The sequence below is a fragment of the Lissotriton vulgaris genome, chromosome 9 (genome assembly GCF_964263255.1).
Source record: "Lissotriton vulgaris chromosome 9, aLisVul1.2, whole genome shotgun sequence".
NCBI lineage: Eukaryota > Metazoa > Chordata > Amphibia > Caudata > Salamandridae > Lissotriton > Lissotriton vulgaris.
The window spans coordinates 932,085,370-932,102,677 of record NC_141697.1 but is presented as its reverse complement, the minus strand read 5'-3'; the positions used below and the strand labels follow the sequence as shown (position 1 = coordinate 932,102,677).

General features: G+C 49.6%; 1 protein-coding gene across 2 annotated transcripts in view; it reads right to left on the bottom strand.

Annotated features, from left to right (window-relative positions):
* The window catches only part of GMPPB (GDP-mannose pyrophosphorylase B), a 284,530-nt gene that overhangs the window by 88,594 nt on the left and 178,628 nt on the right, over window positions 1-17,308 (bottom strand). For both annotated transcript variants that reach the window (XM_086938773.1, XM_086938774.1), the window contains exon 8: window positions 13,154-13,281. In XM_086938773.1, the coding sequence (XP_086794899.1) occupies window positions 13,154-13,281 (128 nt within the window). The remainder of the gene's footprint in view (window positions 1-13,153; window positions 13,282-17,308) is intronic.

Here is a 17,308-nt window from a genome sequence, read left to right as displayed (position 1 = left end):
CACAAACTAATATTAAAGATACCAAAGTCTTTATTGGTACATATGCAGTGGCAGCCTTCCACTCGGACCAGGGCCCAGCTTTCGCCTCCAAGGCGTCCCAGGATACTATGAGCACCCTGGGAATTGCTGTGCATTATTCTGCCCCCTATCATCCGTGGGGAAATTAGATAGTGGAACGGAAGAACTGTGACTTAAAGCAGTTCTTAATAACTTGAGTATTAGCTTCAGGTCATAGTTATATTCATCACCTGTATGGTATGCAGAGAACTTTAAATAATCTGTCTAGATGAAGAATGTTGGGTGGTCGCACTCGATATGAAGTTTTATTTGGGGTTCCAATGTATTTTCAGCAACCTCATTACTGACTTCATCACCCCCATCGCCCTCAGGTCCAAGAACTTACTTTCTCCTCCCCTGTGACATCAACCTCCATCTGGACGACACCACTGACCCAAACACCACCAAACTGCTAGACAGCCTCCTAATGTCCGTCTCACACAGCTTATTACAGCTCCCCACATACAGCAGGCCATATTCTGGACCCCATCATCTAACCCAGCAACAGACCACTCCATCATTCATTTCAACATCCCCCCAACCAACCTCACCGACAGTGGCTCCTTCCACCCAGGGCAGCAACTGGAAAAACATCACCCAACAAGCATCGATGGAAGAGGTGTGGCGCAGCAGCCAGGGCGACTGACACCAGACGGTTCGATCCCCAGCACCGGCGGCAGGGTCTGCCCAGCACCATGTGACTCTGGGCAATAGCTTGCTTAATCTTCCCGTCGGCCCCCAGCGCCGGGAAACCTACGGGTAGCTGTGCGCTTTACAAATACAGGATTATTATTATTATTATTATCGATCAACACCCTTAACCTACACATTCCACTCTCTCAGATGACACCGACAAACGCCCAGTGCCTCAACAAACGACTCACCACCTGCACCAACAGCCTTGCTCTCCTCAAGGCAAATAAACCCAGAAGAATCCAAAAAATTACTAACTGGTACACAGACACCCTCAGGAACGCCAAGAGACATTACAAACAGCTGGAAAGGAAGTGGTGATCCTCTCAGAAGCCCACAGACAGAACACCTACAAGAACTCTCTCAGATCATACCATCATGATCTGAAAGAGGTCAAGGAATGGGCCCTGTCCGAGAAAATCAAAGCCAGCGACAACAAACCAAAAAGAACTGTTTATGATCCTCAACGATTTCACCCACCCCACATCCACGTCAAACTCCATCACCCCATCGCAGGACCTCTGCAATCAACTCTAAAACATCTTCCATGACAAAATCTTCAGCATCTACAAGAATTTTTATCCTCCACCTTTTCCCACGAAGCTTCCTCATTCACCGGCCCTCACCACAGAAGCCTCAACACTCTCCAGCTGGACCTCGATGACCACCGAAGAAACCGCAGCAATTATGGCTTTCACCCACTCTGGTATCCCCACTGATCCTTGCCAGTACTGCCATTTCAACCAAAGCGGCAACACAATAATCTCCGTTCTACAAGCCATTGTCAACACATCAATCGCCACTGCCACATTCCCGGACGCCTGGAAACACGTGTTACCCCTCTACTCAAGAAACCATCTGCAGACCCAAAAGTGCTCAGCAAATATTGTCCATCTCACTTGTTCACTTCCCTGAAACAATCATGGAAAAAGCAATCAACAACCACCTCTACAGCTACATTGAACAACACAAACTTCTTGACAACTCACAATCAGGATTTCACAGCAACCATAACACAGAGACAGCCATCATCACAGGACAGTAAAGGACGACATTCGCGCTATAATGGACAACGTCACTCTGCAGCCCTAATTCTTCTCGACCTCTTTGGCGCCTTCGATATGGTCCCCACCACACACACATCACCAGACTGCCCAACGCAGGAATTCAAGGGCCAGCACTCCAATGGATGTTCTCCTTCCTGACCAGTAGAATGCAACAGGTCAGGCTTCAGCCTTTTACCTCTGAACCCAAAGACACCATCTGCGGAGCCCCACATGGGTCATCACTCAGCCCCACCCTCTTCAACATTTACCTGGTGCCCCTTGCGAAGATCCCTTGCTCCCATGCACTCCGCATCATCTTGTATGCCGATGACACGCAACTCATCCTGTACCCCTCAGAAGATCCCAACACCACCAAAAACAACTTCAAAAGCTGCAAGACAGAAGTCACCACATGGATGCGCACCACCTTCCTGAAACTCAACACAGAGAAAAAGGAAGTCCTGATTTTCTGACCCAACAGTCTTGGTTTCCGCCCAGAAAAATCTTCGATCATCATTACTCATGCAGAACTACAACTAGGAAATGTATTTGTACTTCTTATTCTAATAGAAAGATCACACAGATTCAGCATCCTCTGAAGTAGCCACAGACAAAAAACTGGGTCATGATTTTTTTCCTAGATTGACAGAAGAACATTAGTAGGACCAGATCACCTATTGCATAGAGCTGTATAGGAACCTGTCAGAAGTAGCATATTGGCTTCAAACATAAATGTGTCTCCAAGATTTATGGCTTTATGAATTCCATCAATGGCAAATCTTTTATGATTCTACAGCCTATCTTGCTAAAATAAGTTCAGTGCAGACATGCTTACTAGATGCCATGTCACACAAGTGCAAAGCTCACCATGAAAGGGAAATCCAGCATGGTAGGGGGAGAAAATAAAAGTCTGTGCACCAGGGAGAGAGAACAAGAAGTGCCAATTGGTTTGTTACTAGGAGTTTCTTCTTTGATGGACTCTTGAGAGTTTTTTTCAGACGCATAAACTTCCCACTACATTAAGCATTATTCCAAGGTCAGCACACGCTACCTTCAAAGACAGAGGCCGTCAGAAGCACCCTAAGCAAAACTTATAAGTTGATATTGGAAGTTTGTCTGTGTCCCCTGTGTAATAAGTCCATCTACTCTCACAAGGATAAGTGTTTCATCTTAGTATAGGTAACATAAGATGGACCCACTTACATCTGTGATTCCTCACATTTTATATTCTTCTATTTCTTTGGGTTTATTTTAAACAGGACTATGGCCAAAAGGCAGCCATCTTCTGAGCAGTCCAGTTTATTAGGATTCCAGTAACACTAACATTAGTGGATCCAATCTTCCAGTTTAAATATAGTTTTACAGAAACATTTGAGTAAAATTCACAATTTAGTTTAAGCTTTAATCTGTGTTTTGATCATATCAATATTACAATATAAGTTCCGGGGCCCAAAGTTTTGCACAGAAGCCCCTGCCCAGCATTAGTTAATGTCAGGGGGTGTCGAATACCAAGGGGGAAGTAGTCTTGATCCCGCCTCATGCCTCTTTCATACACCACCAGACACTTCCTGCCTTTCATCTCACTCTTGCAGGTTATTTTTCATCCCACTTTCTGGGTCACTGTTTTTCAATCTTTCTCTTCCTCCTTTCTCCATTTTGTGTTTTCCTTTCTCGTTCTCTAGGTCAAAGTCTGATGAGAAAAAATAAGGGCCAGTCCCCAAATCGAGTGCCACTGGCTCAAATTAAGCCTGGTTGTACTGTCTCTGAGCTGATATGTTTCACCCTTTAGGGTATGTGGTGTCTAGGACTTTCTTCAGTCTGTGAACAGTGTGTGGCATGCATTGTAGAAATAATACAATATAAAAATAGAAAATACTTAATGTGAAGTGTATAAAGTGCACGATTGGGACTATGGTGATTACAGCATGAAATATATCTATGGGGAGTGGAGTATTCGCATGTGCTAGACTATATACACTATGTTGTAAAGCACGGCTACTCAACCGTGAGGATCTCAAGGTACTGAAGGGGCTGCTGATCCATCTGGGTGTGGAGGTTGAGTCGAAGAGCCAGGTCTTCGGGTCCTTCCTGAACTGGGTCAGCGACGTGGATTGCCTGAGGTGGAGGGGAAGGGTTTTCTAAGTCTTACCTGCGAGGTAGGCAAAGGTACTTCCTCCGGTTCTGATCTTGTGGATCCATGGGACGGAGGACACGGCGACTTGGACATTTGTCTGGCAGGTGTGTGGAAACCGAGGCAGTGGTTCAGATATTCTTGCCCTGCGTCATGGAGGGCTTTATAGACATGTGTGAGGAGCTTGAAGGTGATTCTCTTGTTGATAGGAATCCAATGGAGTTGTCGGAGGTGTTGTCTCATGTGGCTGCGGCAAGGGATGTCGAGGACCAGTCTGACGGCTGCATTCTGGATGTTCTGTAGTTTCCTGAGCTGTTTCAGGGTGACGCTGGTGTAGAGTGCATTGCCGTACTCGAGTCTACTGGTGATGAGTGCGTGGGTGACATTCTGGATTCTGTGGGGAGCCATCTGAATGTCTTTTGAAGAAGGCAGGGCGTGTGGAAACAGACTGAACTTGTACAGTCATGGTTGCATGATTTAGCAGGTTCATCTGTAATGCTAGATAAAGGTCTGGTTACACTAAAGATTCACAAAATAGGTAGACTGCCTCCAACACTGTATTTGATGCACCCAGAGCTGGGACAGAAGTCTAATGCCCATTTTGAGGGAATGCTCTGTGTACCCCACCAGTTCCCAGAAAGAGTTTGGACCTCACATGACCATGCAGGGGAAATTACTGTCCCATTGGGGTAGAGGGCTGTAAATAAGTTGCTATTTTGTATTACATGATTCAGCTCAATCATTTCCTATGAATATGCTCAGAGAAAAGGGCTTTATTTAAAAATACAAACCATGATCATGTGCTACTTTTTAAAATGGTTCGTGGTGGGCTTCTTGTGGCCGACTGCCGAGCATGGCGGCAGCTTGAAGCAGGAGCTCCGTCAGGCAGACCGGCCGCACTGACTATCCGACCACTTATCCGCTTCATCGTCCGCCCGAAGGGGCTGCATCGGCACAAGAACCCAAGCGGCATTGATTGCTGCAACCCCGGTGCAGAACGGCCGCCGGGAACGGCTCTTATCAGGAACGACGTAACGGGGCCTGCGCTGGCCTGTCAACACCGACCTCGAGTGAACGGCGGACCCGGGCGGAAGTTCACCCTCCTCGGCCCGGGCGCCCTGACATCAGCCGGCACCTGCTCCGCATCGACATTGGGATCACGCGGCCACACTGCCACGCCAGCGCCGACCCCTGAATGCACAGTGGGGTCTGGAGATAGTGACGGACACCCCAGGGCAAAGTTGGATAACGCAGCGGGGGCCACCCGGAACCGAGGGATTGCGCCATTCTATGTGACTTCAGACGCCGGTAACGCAGATTGTGCGCTGCGGTGAGGGGAACTACACTGAGGCCCGACCGCCTCCCTGCACTGCCACCGGTTTGGGACACACCCTGGCACCACGGGCGGACACGTGGGGACACCGGAGGCCTGCGGCAAAAGCGGAGTGAGGTGGGGCTGTTTGCGGCGCGACCAGCCCGGCGTGAGGACCTTCCAGGTGCGGACGCTCCTGCACGATTCACACTGGTGAGACAAGCGATAGGGGTTGAAGGCACTGTAGAAGAAGGAGATCCCCCTTAGAGCCATAACTGTCGTCGCGCTTGGTGGCGCCGCACTGAGTGAACCTTCCGCACACAGACCCGCTGTAGGCCTCGCAGACACCATCCGAAGTGCGGCGGCCTGCCTACCGCCTCTGCCCTTGGGTGGCCCTCAGGGACCCCTTAAATTTAACGGGACACAACCTTATCAGCCGGACACCCGCAAGCTTTACAAGACCCGGGGGACGACAGTGTGCCCGGACGCAGAGCACACATACCTCCGCCAGCAGCGCGCCATCATGGCCGGGAAAGGTACGCGGAGCACAACGACGCAGGCGAAGCTCGACAAATTCGCATACGGCCATAATGGACATTCCCAGGGTGGCGGCCGTCACTCCACTGGTACTCCTCCAGACACAGGAAACGCTCCGAAAGTAACCCTTGAAGACGTGATGAAGACCCTCAACGAAGTCCGGACAACGGTGGGTTCCATCTCCTCCGAAGTCACGCTACTTCGAGCGGACTTTCACAAAATGGCGGAGAGAGTCTCGCAGGTGGAAGTAGTCACGAAGTCTCTTGTCGAGGACACCTCGGATCTGCAGGTGGCAATGGACCGCGTGGAGAGACTCACTAGACAGCTGCAAGAAAAACTCGATGACCAGGAAGGGCGCTCAAGAAGAAACAACGTCCGCATCTTAGGCCTGCCGGAGTCGGAGGGTAAGGCTGCGATGGACCTGTACGTTGAGGATTTGATCAAAACTCAGCTGAAACCCAAAGGCTTGTCTCACTTCTTTTCTGTTGAAAGGGCGCACCGAGTCCCTGGTGGAGCAGCCAAGCCGGGCGCCGCCCCGCGACCGGTCCTGGCCAGGCTATTCAATTTTAGAGAAAGACGCAATCCTGCAAGCGGCACGAAACTCCCCGCCAGTAAAAATTCATAACTCAACGCTAGCCTTCTTTCCAGACTACACGGCGGAGGTAGCCAGGCGCAGAAAATCTTTCATGGACGTTAAAAAAGCGCTGCGAGACAGAGGTCTGCCATACTCCATGCTTTTCCCCGCCAAATTGCGCATAGTAGCCGAAGGAAAGACGTGGTTCTTCGATACGCCAGAAGTGGCTCGAGAGTGGCTGGACGGATGGAGGCAGGTGGGACAGCCACAACGCCAGCACAGAGACCGACAACAACATCGCAACAAGGGACAGTCGGCGCGCCCTTCAAGTACGCCTGCAAACGAAGAGGGTGCGGCAACACTGGATTCAGACCTTGAAAGAGACCCGTTTGACTCTGGACAACCAGCCAGGGGCTAATCAGAGTGTTCTGCATTAGGGGCAACATAATTGTGAACATTTGGAACCTTGATGCTGCTGGAGCCGAGTAGGGCGGGCATCGGCCGGTGCCTGTAGGGGTATCACCAACCCCACGAGCAAGTAAGATGGACGGGGAAGGGACTAAGCACTCTGCCAAGTTGGGGATGCGGGCGGGTTTTCATCCGTGGTGCAGCGGAGCAGGGAGGGGGAGGGGGGGGGGGGGGAGTTAGACTGTTTTGGTTGATATTGTTTGTAGTCATCACCGCCTACATATGGAACATGTTCACACTGCGAGCCATACACTTCTGGTTCTCTCTCGCAGATCCTCACAGTAACGCTGCGCTCCACCTTCGCGCTTCAGGCACACTAGTCATGCCTCCACATGGCCCAACGACGTAGACTCACGCCCGCTGACGGCGACACGCACCTGACAGCGGTACCCTCTTTAAAATTGCTCACCTGGAATGTTAGGGGTCTGGGGGACAAAATTAAAAGGGGGTTGGTTCTCCAAACTATTAAACGTCACGGACCGGACTTGGTGCTGCTGCAAGAGACACACCTGGCCGGGTCCACCTGCAAAGCCCTTGACAGGCGCGGATATGCCATGGTGGCACATGCGGAGTTCACCACGGGGTCCAGGGGCACTGGGATACTTCTCAGGAAAAACTCCTCCTTTATGATTGGCAGCCACAAAACGGACGACCAGGGTAGATTTGCGGCAATACACGGCCAATGGGAAGGGAAACCTCTCAACGTAGTATCAGTATACATTCCCCCGGCACTACACTCCACGGCACTGCCAGCGCTGGGTCAGTTTCTTGTGGATCTCCCGGAGGGCGACATGGTCATTGGGGGGGATTTCAACGCCATCACAGACCCACTATTAGACACCTTTCCCACACGGGACCGGCAACGAGGGGCCGCCGTGCTTCCTGGTTTCCTATCCGCATTAGGCCTTACGGATGTTTGGCGCTGCATGAACCCGTCGACTAAACAGTACACGCACTACTCCTCTACACATAATAGTCTATCACGCATTGACTATCTTTTCTTTTTGGGGGTGGGGCTGGGTTCAGTGGACAAACTTGAGATCCTACCTAGGGGTATATCTGACCACTCCCCAATGTCCCTCCACATCACATCCAAGGAGCAAAAACGGGCCAGGCTCTACCCAATATACCCCAACTACCTACAGATTCCAGGTGTACGGAAAAAACTTAGTGGCCTCATCACACTACTTTGCAGAAAATACGGGGACGGTCTCCTCGCCCTCCACACTCTGGGAGGCGTACAAGACAGTCCTGCGCGGCGCGGCGATAGCGGCCATCACGGGGCACAAGCGAGACTCCAGGAAAGAACTCGCTCAATTAGAGTTGGCTCTCCACGACGCAAATATCGCCCACATGTCCGATCCCACCCCTGACACGGCACATGCGCTACATCTCAAACAACAACAACACTTGGCCCACCTCACAACGGTGACCAAGGGACACCTGGCGAGCACTGCCAGTAGGATATATGATGTAGGGGACAAAGCCGGAAAAATGCTAGCATGGTTGGACAGACGGGGAGGTAGCAACAGGGGCATTCAAAGGCTGTCCGATGGAGAGGGCCAGATGCTGACACACCCTGAACAAATCATACACGCTTTAGCCCGCCACTATCAGGACATCTACACACCACTAAGGGAAGTCACGGAACAGGAGGCGCAGGCCTCACTCGATCGCATTACTGTCCCCACACTCTCCCAGGAAACACAACTGGAACTAGACGCCGACCTAACCGAAACTGAAATCCAATTAGCAATACAGTCTTTGCAATCAGGAAAGGCGCTTGGTCCTAATGGGATACCCGTAGAATGGTACAAAGTAACGGCCCCCCTGTTGAGCAGGCCCTTACTGGATATGTATAATGAGAGTCTTACTAAGGCCACACTCCCTCTGGATCAGCGCACGGCCACCATAGTGGCTATCCCCAAACCTGGCAAACCGCAGACACTGTGCTCCTCGTATCGACCTATCTCCCTGCTCAATGTGGAAGCGAAGATACTTGCGAAACTCCTGGCTAGCCGCCTGACGGCGCACTTACATACCCTGATACACCCAGACCAGTCCGGCTTCATGCCGCACAGGAGCACAGCACTGAATCTACGGAGGGTGCATGGGGTCCTGGCGAGAGCACATCTCCTTTCCGAACAGTCAGTCATCCTCTCCCTAGACGCCAAAATGGCATTTGATCTTGTAGAGTGGGAGTACTTATTTGCTGTCCTGGCCCGCATGGGCTTTGGCCCGAAATACATGGCATGGGTCCGGTTACTGTACACGTCGCCAATGGCGCAGGTAGTCGCGAATGGCCATATCTCAAAGCCCTTCCCGTTAAGGCGCGGGACGAGACAAGGGTGCCCGCTATCACCCCTACTTTTTGCGCTGGTGCTCGAGCCGCTGGCTATCCTACTTAGGGCAACGCCTCTGTTTCGGGGACTCACGTGGGAGGACGGGTGGGAAGACAAAGTATCGCTGTATGCTGATGACATGCTGATCTACATGACCAACCCTGACGAGGGAATCCCTGCCCTGCTGACCCTGTCCGACGAGCATGGGAAGGTATCTGGCTACACCCTAAACTGGTCCAAATCTGTCATCTTCGTACTCAGGGGCCCAGAACCGACACTGCGGGATAACTGCCCCCTACAACTGGCGTCCGGCTCATTCAAATACCTGGGCATTACTATCACCACTGATGCGACGGAATTCTATAACGCGAATCTGATGCCGCCTCTGGCACGTCTCCGTACTGACGTTAAATATTGGGCCACCCTGCCATTAACCCTCCTTGGAAGAGCAGCACTATATAAAATGATGGCTCTCCCCAGGTTTCTTTACGTATTAGAGAATACTCCTCACGTGGTGACCCCACGCTACTTCCAACAGGTCACAGCACTTGTATCTGCACTACTATGGAGCAATGGCCCGGCCCGTATAGCTCACGATAAATTAGTCAAGAGCTGGTACGAAGGTGGGATTGCACTACCCAACCTTCAATTGTATTACTGGGCCTCCCAGCTCAAGATAATAAATCAATGGATCCACGTCCCGCGGGGGGACCCCGCTTACCAAGCGGACTGGTCACAGCTGGGAACGGACGGCATGCTTGCGGCACTATATAATCGCACGCGGGCCCGTAAACTGATTGGTCCGACGCTACACACGGTAACCCTGTGGCATACGGCACAGTCACGACTCGGATGGCAGGGGAAAATTACGAGAATGACGCCATTGTGGGACACAAAATCGTTAGGGAACTTAAGAGCCAGTAAGGGCTTCGCACAATGGGACCGAATAGGAATCTCGGTTGTTGGAGACCTTTGGGATAAGGGCTCAGTGGTCGCATTCTCGCAATTGCAGCAACAGTATGATATGAGGCCCACTGAAACTTACAGGTATGTGCAAATCCGACACGCCCTACAGCATGCAATCCTTCCCGACACGGTACTCCCGGAGTCCTCACCACTGGAGGACAGGTTGCTGACTGACTTTATGGAACAGAAAGCAACCTCCCTTACATACAAAAAACTAGTTAATAACCTGCCGGACCCCACACAGAAACTCCGGGAGCGATGGACTGGGGAACTCGGGGATATGGATGACTCGGAATGGAACGAGGCGTTGGCCTCACCGAGGGAGGTGGGTATCTCAGCTAGGTTTCGGCTGGTACAACTTAAAATCCTACACCGCACCTATTATACCAGAACACTCTTGCACAAGATACAGAAGGCACCACACCCCTTCTGTCTCAGGGGCTGCGGGGAGGAGGGATCCCTGCTTCACACACTGTGGGACTGCCCGTTGCTGCAAGAAGTGTGGAGGCAGATTATGCGAACAGTCTCCCAGGCCCTTGAGATGTCACTCCTGCCTGAACCTCGCAAATGTCTGTTAAACATTTGGGATCCTACTGACTTGAACAAGTATGAACAACTATGGGCCACATTAGCTATGACAGTGGCAAAAAGGGACATAGCACAAAAATGGGGTGCTCCGGAATTACCTACAGTGTCGGGCTGGATTAGAAATATGGACCTCCTCATGGTAAAGGAACGAGCAGTATATATGATGCGGGCATGTCCGCGTAAATGGAATAAAGTGTGGACACCTTGGAATAAATATAGGGGGGGAACCGTGTGACCCATTGCCAGAGAATGAAGAACTGGAGTCGGAGGAGGAGGATAGTTAGAGGGGTGTAATGATGTGAGCTTCCTTGATTTGTATGGGGGTGGTGAGAGCAGCACTAGTGATCTCTGAGCCAATGTATGAGCTCTATGCAGTGGAAGATACCATTATATGAAGAAACGCAACTGTATGCTGTGGTGATGACATTAGTTAAGTTCTTTTGTAAAAAACATTTTCTCTCCATACCTAGCAGTCACTAAGAACTAACTGCAGTCTTGATAGGTGGGAAACATGGAAACTAGAACAGAATGTGCAATGTTGAACTGTATGGCTTTATACAGAATTATGTATAAATCTCTTTATTTTGTACGTAGTGCACATACACCATATACGCCTATAATTCATGTAATTTAACCAACTGTACACCCTTAATGAAGCACTATGTACCAGATATCCGCAATGCTAATGTCGAACTTAAAATCTGCACCTATTTTGTCAATAAAGTAAAAAAAAAAAAAATGGTTCGTGGTGGGTCTTATTCTAGGTACAATGTATGGGCGATCCAGGAAGTTAATACCTGGGAAATGACTAATGCACTGCTGCACAAAGTGTTATAACTAATACCTGTATTTATGGAATTTTGTCGCCATCAATCAAGACTAAAACCACTACCTCTGGTTACTAGCCATAATTACGGAAGCTGCTTAGAATTACATATTTATTGTTAGTGCGTCAGTGACCTCTATTCATTTTTTAGAAGAAAGTCAGTATTCCATCAGTGGTGAGAGAAGCATAAAAAGTGTAAAGATACATTTAACTTTACAAAATAAAATAAATCACACTTGTGATAATCCCACCTCTGTTTCTGCATTCCAGGTTTTCAATTTGCGAATGACATTTCTGTATTAAATAGTGGCACAAATATGTGGATCATCAGGTGAAGAGCAGAATAGCCAATGCAGGGAAAGGGAGACCAGCTCAGACTTCTGAGCAGCTGACCATAAGAGCAGACCTCTGGATGTGCCATTATTAGGACAGACTTGTATTTAGAGTATTATGTAGGAAGTTCTCAAACACATTTAGAAATTTAAATCAATTTAAAAAATCACACACATTTCTTCACAAAACACTATATCCGTAATATGTAGTATGAGCCTTTTCATACACAATGCCTGAGGGAAGGTACGTATTGATCTACATTTTTAGAACGACTGAGAAACATTTAGCAGTCTAATAGTTTTCAATGAGTGAAGAACTATTTTTAGTACAAAATCCTTAAATGCACTGTATAGTTAGTGCTGTTCATTTATAGCCTATTGGTTTTGATTTCTATTTTCGTAGTGCTTTCTTATAATTTTTCGGGTGAGCTTTTTGAGAATAGGTATGTGCTCCTATTGATGTTATATAATGAAATTGTTACTAGTCATTTTGTAAAGTCTTGAGTTAGTGTTGCTGTTGACCGTTTATATAAATGTTCTCATAAATGCTTGAACTTTTTCTTGTTTAGCAGTATGACCTGACAAATGCTTAAATTTCTCTGAGCAGGGTGTCACATAAGTGCGACACAAAAAGTGACATAGGCAAGCCTCTGTACAGGTCACCACAGAGGCAAACTTACCAACTGATCAGCATACGTATGGTCGAAGAGGAGGTCACCATTGGGATGAACTATCAACAGGATGGCATGGGTGGAGCAACTAACAGGCCAGAAGCAAGCCTACTGACATGTGGTCATCAAGACAGATGTAAATCACTACCTGGCAGGCTCGCAAATGGATCACCATAGTAGGTGGACAACATTTGTCAATGTAGAAAACAGTTTAAATGAGAGACTGTGAAAACTCAAACACATGATGCTACAACTATCGACGCAAATACATTAAACCCCAAACAAAAATGTGAAAGGATAACTAAACTAAACGACTGTGGCATAATTGTAATCCATCGATGTTAAGTAGAGGGTGCAGGTTTAAGTATATTGTTTTCCAGCTGGGTTCAGTCAGCCAACTAAGGAAATGTGTTGACACCAAAAGGGAGGCAGTGTCCAACACTCGCACACAAGCAAGTTGTCATGGGTCATAACATCATACATTTGTAATGTTTTGCATGGGAATTGACAATACCCTAGACATCCTTCAAAAGGAGAGAATAGAGCTGTAATTTGTGCTGGATACTTTCACAGTCTTGAACAGTTGTCACATAATTTATTGCCAACTTACCACTAACACATTCCCCACGAATCCAGGGCCTGAAAGTAACCTCTCCGGATGCTTCAGCCTTAGCGACTGCAAGTACATGCACATCCCAGTCAAGAAGTCCTTGGGCTGCCCAATGTCCATCCAGAATCCTAGAGGAAAAAGAGCTGGCATCAACTATATGTTCAGGCAGCACTGGGCTATTAGATACTTCTTCACTTCCTTCCACCATGATCATCACTATGCCCAGTGGCAAGGTCTCATTTGTTGGCATTTAGTGTCAGACCTCCTCAGCACCATGAAACTTCAAGCCTAACTTACAGCATCACCCGGCAGCACTGGGCACTGATTAAGGTCTAACCATTTTGCTGCCTAGCAACATCATGCATTTCTGGACAGAAGATATCCTGAGTAACCTAGAGAGGGGGATCCACAGTCATTGATAACACACTTTTGGACTAAACATGAAGACTCACAATGAGCAGCATATTCTTGTAAAAACACTCATTCATTCACATGTGAAATTCTACTGAAAAATGACCTAATCGTGTCATGTTACCCTGCATTCATAAGGAGAATTCTAAACAATAGTTGCCAGCATCACAGCACCAGTTGGATTCTTGCTAAAGATTCTAGGAGAACTTAGAGGGTTGTGTATTTTAACATCCTGTTTGCATTTGATTAAATGTCTCACTGATATAAAGAATACCTTACATTTTTTGGCCAACCTAAACCCCAAACTAGAAAAAATATTGGAATTTAGAAGCAGGAGGAGAAGAATTAGCAGGAAGCCCCGATGTACCCAAAGAGGGAGCCATCAAGGAAGGCTTTAGATTATACAACTTAAAGTTTTACATATGATCTACTACTCCAGTACACAAATGAAATAATTTATTTTGGGGTATACATCTTCCCACAGATTCTTAAACTTATGAATTATACTTTCAAACTTCAAACTGGTCCAGAAAAGCATTTTCCCCAGCAATCGGTCTCCAGGACTCCCAGGTAGCACTATGCACCTTCAGCAGATACTCATGATATGACACACCCGAGTATGTTAGGAGCCAAGTAGCATACTGCCATGAATTCCTGTTATGCCTGGCCAGATGGATGGGATTCTGAGCTCTCCGTCTCACTGAAACAATTACTCAGTACATCAACAGAAACTGTGTAAAAGGTCTCCTAAAGTTTCAGGGTTTAAATCATAAGATGTCCATAAAGGACTCTCATGACATCTGCATGCTGTTTCTGGGATTGAAACACAACACCGCAGCCTCCTGTTCCTGTGCTTCCAAGCATCCGAAGGTCAACTGGAGCAGGAGGTCAAGCTTTTTTGGCTAAGGTTAGCAGGGAGATGCCAAAGTGCTTGCACTCAACCCTAGGTAAGCCTGCTGCCAGGGAACAATCTTTGAAAGATCTTCCATTAAGGAGCAGAAAGCGCCATGAGAAAGAGAAATACTCTTCTTTCTTGAGGAAATGGTCCAGCTCCCAGGGCTGTTTAGAGTCTTGATGCTAAGGCAGGTCTCCCTCATCATCAGATAAGATTGAAATGCTCAAAAAGCAGGTGAAGGCCTTCCACCTGCTGAACTGGATCTCTTTAAGAAAGCGCCACTCTGGGCGACCAAGAAGTCGCTGATGCCTGCCAAGGCACTGTCGCCTGTTCCTTCAAGCTGACTATGCCACCACCTTTAAAGCCATATATACCAGAGTGAACTGTTAGTGTGACAAAATAGAAAGTTAAGGTGAACTTAAACAAAGTACCCAAGGGAGAGCACTTTCTTGGACTCAGAGGTTCGTCCAGATGGAGGAATTGTTTGGGTCATAGTGATATCCATGCAACAGAAATGATAATTCAAAGGTTTATAACCTCTTTCCCCACTACAACATTGATGCTGGTTTGTATTTCGACTTATAAAATGCGAGTGGTGTGGACACTTCACAAGAAGAGGTCAACCCATAGCCCTCTGGCTCAGCTTCAGAAGATGTTTCGTCATTATGAACTGTGGTACAAGATTTGATTTTGATTTCAGATTTGTAAAGCGCATAGCTACCCTGGGGCGTCCCAGCGCTGACAATCAACCTGTAGCTTTCAGAGGGGGGAAGTTGTAGGGATGGGTTATGGGAAGAGCCACGTTTTCAGTTGCCTACGGAAAGCTAGTAGGTTGTGTTCTCTACGGAAGGCTACGGAAGGCAAGAAATAGCTGGAGCCTTGGAACGGACTGTGCCTTCTGAGGAAGCAACGTCTAACATCTGAACTCAGAAAGATAGTCAAAAGTGATGGACATGGGAGGAGGAGCCAAGCTCGCGACCGTGATGGCCGCAATGTAGCTTGGCTCCGCTAGCCTTCCTGCCCAACACATATATCCTGATACGCATCCTGCCCCGAGACGACATACTCGGGAAGATACGGAAAGACGAAGGAAAGCTTGTACTCACCATCTGTCCCGGGGGCTCCTGCGAGCGGCGGACCCGAAGTTACACCCCTGCTTGGTCTGGGGCCTCCACGGCGTAGAGACCGGGGACTTGCCTGTGGGGGTCAGCCGGCGAGATGGTGTCGACGGCGGCCCCTGGTGGAGAGGAGAGGTCGGCTGGGAGAGGCCGTGGTGCGGTTATGCCGATGGCAACGGATCGGGCCCGGTCCAGCGGCCGGAGGGCCCGTGGTGAGGTGCGGCACGCCGTGGACGGGGGAAGACCGTGTAGGAGGCTCCCCCCTTTGTTGCCTTGTCCGGCCATCTTGAAGCCCTGCGCCCGGAGTCGGCGTGTGGCGCCCGCGGGGCGGTGGCGCTGGCGGTCCCCCTTTTGGTGGCTCTCCTTTCTGCACCCAGATTGTCGTTCCTGGGGCTCGGGGGGCTCCCGTGGTGGCCTTGCTTGAGAGCCCGCTCCAGAAGTTGAGGCGCACGGGGACGCGGCTGGAACTGCAAGATGGCGGCCGGCGCCCTGAGTCACGGACTGAAGCAGGGCGGCGAATTTATGTCGCTGAAGTGTACGGAGGTCTGGTCATGTGAGCGGGAGCCCACGCTTGGTGATGTTCTTGATGCCTTAAAGACTATACGCGCGACCCTGGCCCTCGACGCCCTTGTGCGGGATAGAAGGACGGCCGCTATTGCTGTCGGGCCGTCCCTCATGGACGCGGCTCGGCTCCGAGTGTGTGCTGTTCCGTCCCCCTCTGCTGCCGTGAGGAGTGCTGTCACTGTGCATCGGCAAGACTATACACCAGCAGCCCCGGATCCCGGGGTCGCCTTGATCGTGGCGGGCGCGGGCGTGGGCACCGCGTCGGAGCCCGTTCCTGCTCGATTGATCGGGGAACAACGTAGATTGCCGATTCGAACTGCCCCGGCGAGACCCCAGTGTTATCCTGCGGGGACGACTCTACTTTCCTGTGCGGTGAGACTGCACCCACACTGTTTGTTGCTCCCGTTGTCGTTGCTGAAACGTCTAGACTGCCGCACAAAGTTCTTGCTTGGCCGCTGGAGTCCTCTGGTTTGTTCCCATGGTCTGTCCTGCTTCGGCCATATGGCCTCTCCACCTTGATTTGTTTGCTGCCCACTACTCTACCACGCGCGGTAGCGATGGCTAGGAAAGGACAGGGGTGAGCCGGTTCTGGACCCGGAGGACTAACGGTTGGCGGATGGAGATGAGGAGTGCCCTCAACCAAGATACTATGGACGATTCCTTCGAAGGTTTATGATACCCGAGACTATGTCGATTTCGTTTTGATGTTGCATTAATGTGTGTGATGGCGGGGGGTAGGGGCCGAATGGCTCGATTGATGGCTCTCCTCTCCCCCTGGTTCTTTCGCTTTTGTTTCCTTTTCCTCTCTCTAACTTTTCCTAGATTTCGGGTCTCCTATTAAGGGCGACAGGCACGCTGCTGGGGGGGTAGGCCGTAGCCTTCTGCAGGGGTGCAGGGTGGGGTGGGGTCTTTTTCTGACCGTTTTTTAGTTTCTACGGCTCTTTTGTGTCCCTTTCTTAGGACGCTGTGGCTGTGCGTGTTTCCCACAGTGTGTTTGTGTGTGTGGGAGGGGGGGGGGGTGAGGTATTCTTACTTTATACGATGTTGACTGCACAGATATCCTGACTTGAACGCCCCACCCCCATTAACGTGGTTCCCAGTCACTTTGCCCGCCCTTATCGCTGTGGGGGCGCGTACAGCAGCACGGCGTTCCTTCTTTTCTTTCTT